This window comes from Mytilus trossulus, chromosome 13 (assembly GCF_036588685.1).
Source record: "Mytilus trossulus isolate FHL-02 chromosome 13, PNRI_Mtr1.1.1.hap1, whole genome shotgun sequence".
NCBI classification, from domain to species: domain Eukaryota; kingdom Metazoa; phylum Mollusca; class Bivalvia; order Mytilida; family Mytilidae; genus Mytilus; species Mytilus trossulus.
Window position 1 is genome coordinate 11,855,814 of NC_086385.1, and position 12,248 is coordinate 11,868,061.

A 12,248-nucleotide genomic window follows, 5' to 3' on the forward strand; every position below is an offset into this window, starting at 1 on the left:
TTTTTGATATGGGACGAGCTCTGACGTCCAAGGGCCCCAGCTTGTCTGGCAAAACAGCCGTTGGACGTCAGAGTATTCTCCGGACTACATGTGGAGTAGAATGTACTTGACCTGAGATCATCCCCGGTTAATTTTATGGATTCGTGTTGCTCAGTCTTAAGTTTTCTATATTGTGTGTTTTGTACTGTTGTTTGTCTTTTTGTCTTTTTCTTTTATGACATGACGATTCAGTTTTTTTTTTACTTATGAGTTTGAGTGTTCCACAGGTATATTTCGCCTCTCTTCGGCGCATGCCTTAAAGAGTTGAAACCTAAGTACAGTGAAACCTGACTAAACCGAATCCTGTATAAACCGAAAACCTGAATAAACCAAACATGTTCGTAAGCAATGTGATATCAAATTATGTACGTTGTGAACCTGATGAAACCGAACATCGGCCAAAACCGAACAAAATCCTAAGACCCGATAAGGTTCGGTTTAAACAGGTTTCACTGTATCTGTTTAAATTCTAAACATGATAGCATTGTGTCCGAAATAAATCCAGCCTTATTCTCAAACAGGCAACAGTATTAGACCACTGTTCGAAAATTCATAAATCGATAGAGAAAAAACAAATCCGTGTTACAAACTTAAACTGAGGGAAACGTATCAAATATAAGAGAAATACGACACAACAGAAACACAGCATTAAAAGGTAACACACACAGAAAGAACTATAATATTACAATGGTCTTATTCCTGACTTAATTGGTACATGGCATTTTAAAGAGGGAAAATGGTAGGTTGAACCAGGTTTTGTGGCATGCCAAACCTCCCGCTTTAATGGCAATGTTAATTATACATTAAAATGACAAATTCAGCATTATCTAATGCATATTTCACTCTAAATATATTGGTTTAATGGGAATTAAATACATATTCGCTTAAAATGAGACATGTAATGTTATTTAAGGAATTACTAATATGTTGCATGTCCATTCAAAATAACATTAAACATGTGGTGCAATGCTGGTTATTATTAGAGTGTGCACTACATTATTTAGGTGATAATGAACAGAAAAAAACAATATTACAGTTATTCCTTATCATTAAATTCCAGATTCCATTTTTTATGAAAAGACGTTGATGACGTCACGGCCAAATGAAAAGATTATGTCTATGGGCCAATCAAAAGACGTGTCACATGCCAAACTAAATCATATACATTGTAAAAAGTTAACTGCAAACGACGTCATGATATTTTATTACAATTAAGTTTATAAATATGTTCTTGGTTTCATATCTAATTTATGGTTTATAAAAACAATATGTACATTATTTATAACACAATCAGAATTTGTTTCACATAGCATGCAAAAAAAAATTAATTAAAAAATTAATTAAGATTACGGGTCAAGTAAAAAAACAAATGAAATTATTATTCAAAACGCATGATGAAATTTATTTAACTTCTATGATCAATATGCTTTTAAAAACAATTTTTGAAAGTACACATGGCAGTAAGTAGGCTACGAATTAATAACTGCGTTTTAGTTCCAGCCCCTTCATTTTTAATCAACAACCATTTATACTGGCTAATTTTCTAAAAACAAATGTTTGAAGAAAATTTCACACAATTGTATTAATCAACTGAACATTCTTGTATCTAAATCAACAATTTCAAGCTCTAAGAAATTTTATAATCAAAACGAATCATAACTGTATATAAAGATTAACAATTGTTTTCTGTCAAACTTTAAAAAAATATCAAATAACTTTATTTTTTTGCTATTGAATATTAATCAGTAATCAGTATCCGATTCTTCGTGAATTGACTTTTTTAAAACAAAATGTTTTCAACAATGACTGCCCAATATTAAATTGTATAAATGACCAATTAATAAAATAAATAGAGTATTTTAATGAAGTCTGTTTTTTGTAACAGTGCACGAATACACATGTACGTATTGCCATTTGTTCATAACATGTCAGTATTCCGCATTATGTTAGGAAATAATAAAAAGTCAATAACAACTTTCCAAAATGAGTGACAAGTGTAATGAAGGTCAAGGCAAGGTTAATATTTTTAAAACAAAGTTGATATCACAGTAGGAATGTTTGCCTGTACCACGTGTACCACGTGGTATGTACTAACAACATCCACCCGACTTCTTGCCTGATTCTTCTAATCGGACATTTTCTTCTATGTCGTTGCCAGGTGACATCGTTGTGGCAACAATTTTTGCAGCTAGAAGTGTAAAACAAATATATAAGTACTAAAGACATTGAGTAACAATATTCTTTGTAAAATTATGGTAAAGTTGAGATATGGGAGGATATTTACAAAGTGTGTGAATTTTTTTGTGTTTGAAAGATCCATTTTGTGCAGTGGTTCAAACGACAAAGTCGTCAAGTTGCATGTATTAATAGACACCTTTCGAGTTCGATGCATTTCCATTTAGGGGCACCGTAACTTCCGTTCCAATAATGATCGAGCTAGTGGTTGGAAAACTATAATACTATATTGCTCGAATTATTTGGCAAACTAAATTCTCATAATTGACAATCAGCGCTGCTGTCATTAGGGAAATGTGAGAAGGTGGTTAGGTACTTACAAAACAATCATTATTTCTTGTTAATTCTACACAATGACGATCACTAACACGCTTGATGAACGTTAATAGTGCAGGGATACAGACAATCCAATCTACTGTGAATGACGTCATAAAGGCGCGCATAATTGACGAGTTTTTTTCCGGTGACGGGTGACGGGATAGTGCTCATGCTTCAGACAACCCCTTTTTTATAGTAAACAATACAATTTGATGTTTCTCTCGATTTACATGATTTGTATGCCATAAAATCGTCCAAAATAATTTTCGTCTTGCTCCATTAAATTTTCTGAATTCCCGAATTACGGGTATATCGAAATATTTTTCTGGTCTCGCTGCCTTCAAAATATTAACAAAAGTAGACTTTAAAACATTTTTTGTCAAGTAATAAGTTCTAAGACTGTGAAGAAGAGATAAAAACTAAATTCACAAAAATAATGAACTCCGAGGAAAGTCAAAACGAAAAGTCGGATAAAACACATCAAACGAAGGACAACAACTGTCATATTCCGGAATTGGTACAGGCATTTTCAAATGTAGAAAATGATTGATTGAACCTGGTTTTATAGCGCTAAACCTCTCACTTTTATGGTATAAATGATAAAATTTACAATTTACCTAAATTAATAAACATATCCTCTACATTCAAACCAGTTTTGGCTGACGTCTCTGTAAACAATAAACCATGTTCTTCCGCGTGATCTTTTCCTTCCTGAAACAAAATAGTTCCAATAATAGTAAATAGACATATATAATCATAATTTCATTCACAAATTAAATAATATGTATACTAGTATGTTATCCATTATAGATGTGCTGTATAAAAGTGGAACGTATATTCAGAAATTATTGCATGCATTTATCATTGCGTTTTTTAACGAATGGAAAACAAGAATGTGTCCCAAGTACACGGATGCCCCATCCTTACTATCAATTTTTATGTTCAGTGGACCGTGAAAATGGGATAAAATCTCTGAGTTGGCATTCAAATTAAAAAGATCATATCATAAGGAACATGTCTACTAAGTTTCAAGTTGATTGGACTTCAACTTCATCAAAAACTACCTCTACCAAAAACTTTAACCTGAAGCCATATCCAACTATCTCCGTCATCACGTGACTTTTACACTTCTGTTGTATATCATTAATGGCCGATAGATCATCAATGAAAGTGAACGGGGTACATAGATAAAACGGTCATAACTTTTTTTTTATAAAGTATATTTTTCCTTCTAACCCCGCGTTTTACAGTTTATGAATTTTTACAATTAAATATGTTTTAAGTTTCAGTTCAGAAATATGATTTCGTGCTTCGAAATAAGTTTGAAAATTGAGGTGACATAGCCACACAGCCTCCGTTGACAATGACATCTTCGTTAAAACTCGACAAAATTGCAATGGGACCTTTTTGTAAAATCAATTTTCTCAATTAATTTATTGTTACTTATATCCTTCCAACCTCTAAAAAGATCGACAACATATTTATTTAAAGTAAATGGCAAACCATATCAGTTCAGGTATTAAACTTTTTGCTTCGAAATTTGTTTGAAAAGTTCATATTTTGGCAGTCTTCAGCAATATTTTCAAAATGGCGGACACTGTTGAAGGTTCATAACGACACGACATGCCGGTATTCATTTAGTTATAAATCAAAAAGTAATATTTCAAATATTTATCAAAGTGTGTCTTTTTGTACTTAAGAAATTTCTTTTTTCACATGTTCTTCAATATATTTATTAGAAACAGTCTCTCACACTAAAAATAAAGATTTAGATTCACCGACCATGTAGTTTAGAACATTGATAGCGTGGGGCGACATGGACATATACATTTTTGAAGATTTGTACGATGAAAATCGTAAAATTGTTAGATGCATGTCTTTTCAATAATTGTCTTACCTTAATGCAGCATAGATTTAAACACTATTGCCCTCTGTGAAAGTGGATACATGCTATTTATTTTGATAAAATTTCGAAGTTACATGTAACAAAATGGCGACCAAATAATTTCAAACGTAGAGGATGTTCGACACTTAGTTTACACATGCAAATAATTCAATAAGATTTAACTGTTTGTATTGCAATTAAATATGACACGTTATTGTAACTCGTATGATAATTAAGGATAAAGCAAGATTGTGGAGATATTAATTAAGTCATCAACGTGATCAAACAAAACAAACATGGCAACGTGACCTAATCACGATGTAAATTTTGTTAAGACTTAATATATATATTAGTATTATACGATTGTTTATGAAATCATTTTATGATAATATTTTATATCAACGAAAGGAAACCACGGATGGGTTGAAACAAAGATGCAATATCTATATATATATTTTTTGAAACTATTACTTGGGTAACCAGTACATTTTACATAACCATAATTAAACCAGTCACATACAGAGTTATCGAACCTAATTATGACTGGAATAGTTGCATATGGGGGCAGACGAACGAAAGAACGGATGGACGAACGAACGAACGGACGGACGAACAAACGGACGGATGGATTCACAGACAAGAAAACATAATGCCCACAAAGGGGGCATAAAAAGTTGCATTGTAAATGAATTGAAAACACAATCCTACGTTGGAAGTCCTTCAATTTCACGCGTTGCCAGTAAACTTTATTTGCGACCATCAAATCCAGAATGATGCTATCTAGGCTATAATACTGTACAGTTATCTCCTTAATGCATATTGTTAACACATTCCGACATTTAATTTTCCTTTAAATAGTTGTAAGATACCCACCTCCCTACTAACAGTGCGGGTTTCAGACGCCATGTCAGCCTTATTTCCTGCTAGGCAAATCACCATTTGTGAATTCGCTTGCTGAAGTAGTTCCTTAATCCAGGCTTGTGCTCTGGTAAAAGATGACTGAAAATTGATTGAACAAAAATGTTATCATGGTTGATATTTCAAAAGCAAAGCCTTATTGATCAATAAAATAACAGGATACATCAATCGTAAAAGAGACAGGCGTACGAACAAATGTGAAGCATTGAGAGAAAGGTATGCGATCTTTATTTTTATGACGTCTGTAAACGTTTTTTCAGTATTAATGCAATCAGTTAAGACTAAACCCAACCCAGATGTAACATTTATAAGATATGAGAGAACATGGTTTTAATATGTCTCCTATTCATAATCTCTAAACTTTGATACTTCTTCTTCTTTCAGTAACTTCCTCCTGTGGTTAGGAGCACATCAATTTCTTGATTTTACATAATAGGCTTATATTACACGGACTTATACAGCTAAAATCACTTTGTTATTTCACAGTATAAAACGCAATTGCATATATTAAAAGACGATGGGCTTATTTTACACGGACGATATTAAAAGTTATTCACTTTGATACTTCGTTAAAAATAGTCTAAAATCTAAAATGACACTGATTCACTTAATGATATTAGTAAAACCGTGGTCTGACACTATTAAATATGTACTAAATATTAAATATGATACTAGTATAGGTGAATATTGAATAAGAAACTGTTTACCAATGCGGAGAGCACATGCAATCATTCTGGCTTTTTTTTTTTTATAGTTTTGTGCTAAGTATCCTAACTTTCTGTGAATATCTGTGACTGAAGTTCAACAAATGCATGTATCACTTATCTGTCAACCCTGTAGTTGAACCCTGAGGGAGGTAGGAGGGTCCCGGGCTTTAAAACATGAAATCCCAAGGTCCCGAATTTAAAGAAATTTAAATCACGACATCCCGAATTTCGAAAAAAAGAATTCCCTGGACCCGAAGGGATCAATCCCGTAATCCCGAGCTTAAAAACACCCGAACACGACGTCCCTAAAAATGCCATGCCCCCTCTCAACCCTGCAGATGACTAGAATTTAAGTTTTCCAACCGAAGGTCGATCTTTATTTCCAAGAACTCCGAGTTCCTCCGCTGATAACACCTAATAGTTCAGTAAGTTGGGTAAAAATCGATCAATCAATATAGTTATCTTTGTATTACTGTAAAGATTATTCTTCTTTTCGTGATGAGTTTGGTTTTTTTTTGTGCCAGTCTTTAATGAGTTTATTTGATTTTTTTCTTGCTCTCTAGGTAATTTCATTTTTTATTTTGTTCCATCTGTTAGAGCTCTGGTTTTTAGTTGTAAAATGTATTCCAAGAAATGTAAGGTATTCGTCGTTTAAAACAAACAATTTCTTCCAAAATTTGTAAGTATGGAATAAAACGTTTCCTTTATGACTCACCTTACTCGTGACGTCGTACACAATAATTGCTGCTGGTGCCCCTCTGTAATACATAGGAGCTAAGCTGTGATAACGTTCTTGCCCAGCAGTATCCCAGATGTCAAATTTAACACTTTGGCCTTTTACGTTGACGGTCTTTGTTAAAAATGCAGCTGTAAATTCAAAGGATAGCACCTGATATACTGGTTTTCTCGTTTGAATTGTTTTACATTTGTCATTTCGTGGCCTTTTATAGCTCGATATGTGAATGGATTTTGTTCATTTTTGAAGGCATCACGGTAACTGGTATTTGTAAAATTGAGATTTGTAAATTTTGGTGTTTTTTTTTTACCTCAGTTGGTCTTTAGTGGAAGGTTGTCTAGTTTGTAATCATATTACATTGATTGTTTAATTTATTTAAATCAAGTGCTTTATCTCAACTTATTATTTTTTTTATTCCGCATATTGCTAAACGTTCAGGACGATCGTTCTAAAGAAGATTTACATTTACACTCTAATAACAGTCGCTGTACTGATTTTTATCGTGTTCTACACTCTAATATCAGTCGCTGTACCTATTTTTCTCGTGTTTTACAGTCTAATATCAGTCGCTGTACTTTTTTGTATCGTGTTTACAGTCTATTATCAGTCACTGTACTTATTTTTCTCGTGTTTTACTCTAATATCAGTCGCTGTACTTATTTTTCTCGTGTTTACAGTCAAGTATCAGTCGCTGTACTTATTTTTCTCGTGTTTTTACGCTCTAATATCAGTCGCTGTACTTCCTTTTCTCGTGTTTTACACTCCAATATCTGTTTTTGTCGTGTTTCACCCTCTAAAATCAGTCGCTGTACTTAATTTTCTCGTGTTTACATTCTAATATCAGTCGCTGTACTTTTTTTTATCGTGTTTTACAGTCTAATATCAGTCGCTGTACTTATTTTTATCGTGTTCACAGTCTAGTATCAGTCGCTGTACTTATTTTTCTCATGTTACTCTCATACCAGTCGCTGTACTTATTTTTATCGTGTTTTACAGTCTAATATCAGTCGCTGCACTTATTTCTATCGTGTTTTACACTCTCGTACCAGTCGCTGTACTTATTTTTATCGTGTTTTACAGTCTTATATCAGTCGCTGCACTTATTTCTATCGTGTTTTACACTCTGATATCAGTCGCTGTACTTCTTAATAAATTTTAAGCAGAAAAATCAACGGGACAAAAATTACATTCCTTTGTTAGAATTTTACAATAGATTATATATCATACACAATGATATACTGACCACCAATAGTAGCTTCGCCGTTCTCGTTGAATTCTCCCCTCACATAGCGAAGGGCTATACTCGATTTACCAACTCCGGATTCTCCAAGAAGAACCAGTTTTATCTGTTTTGATTTTGATCCTCCTGCTGAAGGTTGTTTTGGCTGTGAACGTTGGGTCATGTTTTTTTAACATGGGGATCTAAGATCTAAATTAAAATAAAATGTCATTATATAATTATAAGCAGTATGGATCCAGAAATATCCAAACTAGGAGCCTACTGACTGCATTAGAGGAGACCCGCTCCAGTCGTGCGTCAGTCATTCCCTAAATAAGCAACCAAACGTGTCACACAAAATTATTGACCGCATGGGCTCCATAAATCCGCCACTTGTAAAGGAGAGACATAAAATGACAATGACATGGTAAAAACAGAAGAACGATCAGACTACGTGGAGTTTTTAAAACACCACATAAAAAGGTAAAGACATAGCAACACGAGCCAAGGTCGCATGTGCTCCGGAAGGGTAATCAGATCATGTCGCGTGTTAAACGTTGGTTAAGCTGGACTATACTACAATACACAAATGGACAATCGGCTGTTTCAATTCGGGGGTTGCATAACTGTATAGTAATGGAGGAATGGGGAGAGTGTAAGGCATGACTCAAACCCTAATGATTTATACTCACTTTTTAATTTGTTCTCAAACGAAGTTTTCATCCTTTATCAAGGTCGACCAAGTTTGAAAAATCTATCGATAATTTGTTTTTGTCATGAATAGGCGTGTAATATTTGTCACTGGCAATCACGCGTTACCATATAGCATCTAGAGCGGGACCTAGAGTAATAGTTTCGCCATAAGAGAGCTACTATTTGAAATGGGGGTAGGGGGCATTTGATTTAAATATTTGGTAGGAGGTGTCTAGGATAAAATTTGAAAAAAATTAGAGGCAGAACATGAAGTTTGAGTAAATAAATGCGGGATGACACACTTTGCATAAATAATAAGCAGGATGACAATTTATGTAAATTCATTTCATTTTATATTGTAATAGAAACCATAATAATAGAAAAGTTTTTTGGTTGTTTTTTTTATAAATGATAATATCCACTTTATAAATTTAAATGACAAAGATAAAATAACATATATTCTCAACCCAATTTAACACATTCATGTAAATAAGCCGTAGGATCCTTTTTAAAACAGTATATTGAACTGAGGACAGGGGACTCTTAAAATATTTACTTTTATTGTGTATACTAATGATCTTGTTGTTATTTTTTATTTTCATTTTGTCACATACTATAAATATGTAGTTTTATGGTAATAAAGATTTGAATTAAATTGAATTGAAAATTGTAAAAAAAACAAAGTCAGGACAAGATTCATCCTAGTTACCCCCCCCCCCCCCCCCTTCCTTCCTAAAAGATAATTTAAATCCAATGTTACCTCACGAACTCTAGCTGAAAGTCAATGTTAATTGTTGATAAATGAGGGCCCTCATGGGGTTTTTGATTATGTGATTACTTGGCCGTTTTTTTAATGATTATTGATTATTAAACCAAATATTTCATGATTATTTGATTACCTAGGACTGTATTTTTAGTTTATGATTATTTGATTACTAAAGATAAGCAAATATTTAATGATAATGTGATTATATTCGCAAAAAAATGGTGATTATGTGATTACTAGGACCCCCCCCCCCCCCATTGAGGGACCTCATAAATATTGAATAAACTGTTAGTAATGTTGTAATGTTGAAAGAGCTTCGGTCATGGACAATTTGACAGACCTAGCCCATATATATATATGAGGGTCTGGATTTGGGGGCATGGGGTCTGTTATTCTGTAAACATTTAGTTTTCACCCTTTTTTCTCTAATCTTCAAAAAAAATAACCCCTTTTTCCTCTAATCTTCAAAAAAATAACCCGTTTTTCCTCTAATCTTCAAAAAAATAACCCCCTTTTTCCTCTAATCTTCAAAAAAATAACCCCTTTTTTCTCTAATCTTCTTTTTTTTTTGCCCGTTATATTCTCTTATCTTCATTTTTTAAGGGCATTAGTCTTTAATCATTTAACCCCATCCAAACCCTCCGATATATGTGTTTTTAAGAACCCTTATGTAATATAGTACTTTCATAAAGAGGGAAGTAAAATCCAGTTCGTCATCCTGATTGACCAATATCTGATCAAATCAAGGAGTTACAATGTTGTCCATTGTGTTACAAGTACTTACGATCTGTATGACATCTAGTAGGGGGGACATGTCAAAATAGTATTGTCTAACAGACGTCTGTTAGTTAAATACCCACATTAAATCATACGTAATATACATACACATACCAAAACATTTACTACTTTATGGTTGGTTGTATTTTATTACAATAAGCCCTTGAACAATTAGAGATATATTTCTATTTAGTGAAGCATTTATGGTTTATTGCCACATTTTTATGTTATATATTATATAGCTCCCAACAGTAGGAAATTATGGTATCCATCTAGCCTAGGGTTGTATAAAGCGTCAGTGTCGAGAAATTCCTTATTATAATTCTAAATTGAGCAATTGTGTACATGCGTGTCCTGCAAAGGTAAAAGATCGTACAATATACAAATTGAACGTCCTCCCCCTTTTTCGGTATTTAAACATTTTACTACGTTTATTTATAAGTGTAAAATACACAACTTACCTGTAAAAATGTAACTATTTGCACGTATAGCTTCTGGTTATAAAAATGTCATTTTGTACATGGACATAAGTATAACATTACAAAGTACAATACATAGTATCGTCCGTTAATCAGTAAAACTTGTTGATGTATACACGCCCACTTTCTTAGTACGTACTAGATTAAAAATAATATCAACTATTGTTTTCTAACGTTTTGTTATGAATGTAGGACACAAATACACAATATAAGCCTTAATACAAATAATACAGTCCTAATCAACTTTTAGAAAGTTTATAAAGTTTAACATTTGTACGAGGAAAGTCATTAAACCACTTCCGTAGTTGTGTGTATACTGATAATACTATGTAATCAGAGGGGTTGTCTCAAAACACATAATAATAAGTTACTTCCTTTAGTACTTTGGAAATACGGCGAAGTGTCCATTCATTATTTTGTGTCATAGAGAAGTGAACAATCATAGTTTTATATAATTTGTCGTCTCATGTTGGAAATTTTAAAATGACTATCGGGTTAATGAGTATATTTGTGATAAAATCTTATATTATCAAAATATCATATTGGCATTTTCACAGAATATGTATCTATAATACTAAAATTACGAGGTCCAATTTGTCAGCCGTCATCACGTAAAAACGATGAATCAAAGAATTCAACTTTACATATAACTAATATAGTACAATGGTGTTGTTTAATAATTACACCACTCCAGGCCCCTTTGTTTTCCACGTAATTAATATTGCAAATAATTAAGAAGTTCCGGGTCGAATCCGACACCGATACCAATAGTATATTCACCTGTTACCTATTACCTTATGTACGTTCCGCATCTGACAGGCGCACCACCAAACGGTGTATTTAGAATTTTGCTGTATACGGTTGAGTAAAAGATACTCCATTCCAGGCCCTTTTGTTTTCCAAATTTTTAATATTACCAATAATTGATAGGTTCCAGGTCGACGGGTTCAAACAGAAAGATTTTGAAAGTAGAGAAAACTGTGCATCTTATTATCGGCATGACTTTATCAGATGACAATACCAATACTAAAAAAGGCATACGCATAGTTATATATTAAAATTTAATCACGGGTGTGTTCTAGTGCTCTATATTTAGCCGAACCAAATAGGTGACATCTCATTAGTCCGACAACCATTATTCCGACAGCCCATTACTCCGACAGCCCATTACTCCGACAGCCCACTCTTCCGACAACCCATTACTCCGACAGCCCATTATTCCGACAACCCATTACTCCGACAGCCCGTTATTCCGACACATTGTTGCGTTTTTCTTATGTGTATGGGTAATTTTTTTCTAAAAAGACCAACTCCGTTCTCTATGATATTTGTGGTTGTCCGTTTTGATTACAATTATTCTTTCCATGCGAGATATTTGTCCCAGTATATTGGAGTTGATACGCATGCTTATAGCAACTGCTCAGTCTTTACCCTCGTTCCACTTTCGTTTTACGTGTCTAGGTACTTTATTCATCT

General features: G+C 33.3%; 1 protein-coding gene across 1 annotated transcript; it reads right to left on the minus strand.

Annotated features, from left to right (window-relative positions):
• Positions 1 to 882: 882 nt before the first annotated feature.
• LOC134695492 (uncharacterized) lies at positions 883 to 11,109 on the minus strand. The gene is made up of 6 exons (XM_063556769.1): positions 10,755 to 11,109; positions 8,082 to 8,267; positions 6,818 to 6,969; positions 5,351 to 5,476; positions 3,210 to 3,303; positions 883 to 2,227 (listed from the first exon to the last, which is right to left on the minus strand). The coding sequence occupies exons 2-6, from the start codon at positions 8,239 to 8,241 to the stop codon at positions 2,130 to 2,132; spliced, it is 630 nt and encodes a 209-aa protein (XP_063412839.1). The 5' UTR covers positions 8,242 to 8,267; positions 10,755 to 11,109; the 3' UTR covers positions 883 to 2,129.
• Between the last annotated feature and the right edge of the window lie 1,139 nt (positions 11,110 to 12,248).

Bases quoted from the DNA above. Each gene is read 5' to 3' on its own strand.
- LOC134695492 (XM_063556769.1), bottom strand. From the start codon at position 8,241: ATGACCCAACGTTCACAGCCAAAACAACCTTCAGCAGGAGGATCAAAA. The intron at 5,477-6,817 runs GTGAGTCATAAA...ATCAATTTTCAG, and splicing joins TGTACGACGTCACGAGTAAG to TCATCTTTTACCAGAGCACA. The intron at 3,304-5,350 runs GTGGGTATCTTA...ATTTTGTTTCAG, and splicing joins CCCGCACTGTTAGTAGGGAG to GAAGGAAAAGATCACGCGGA.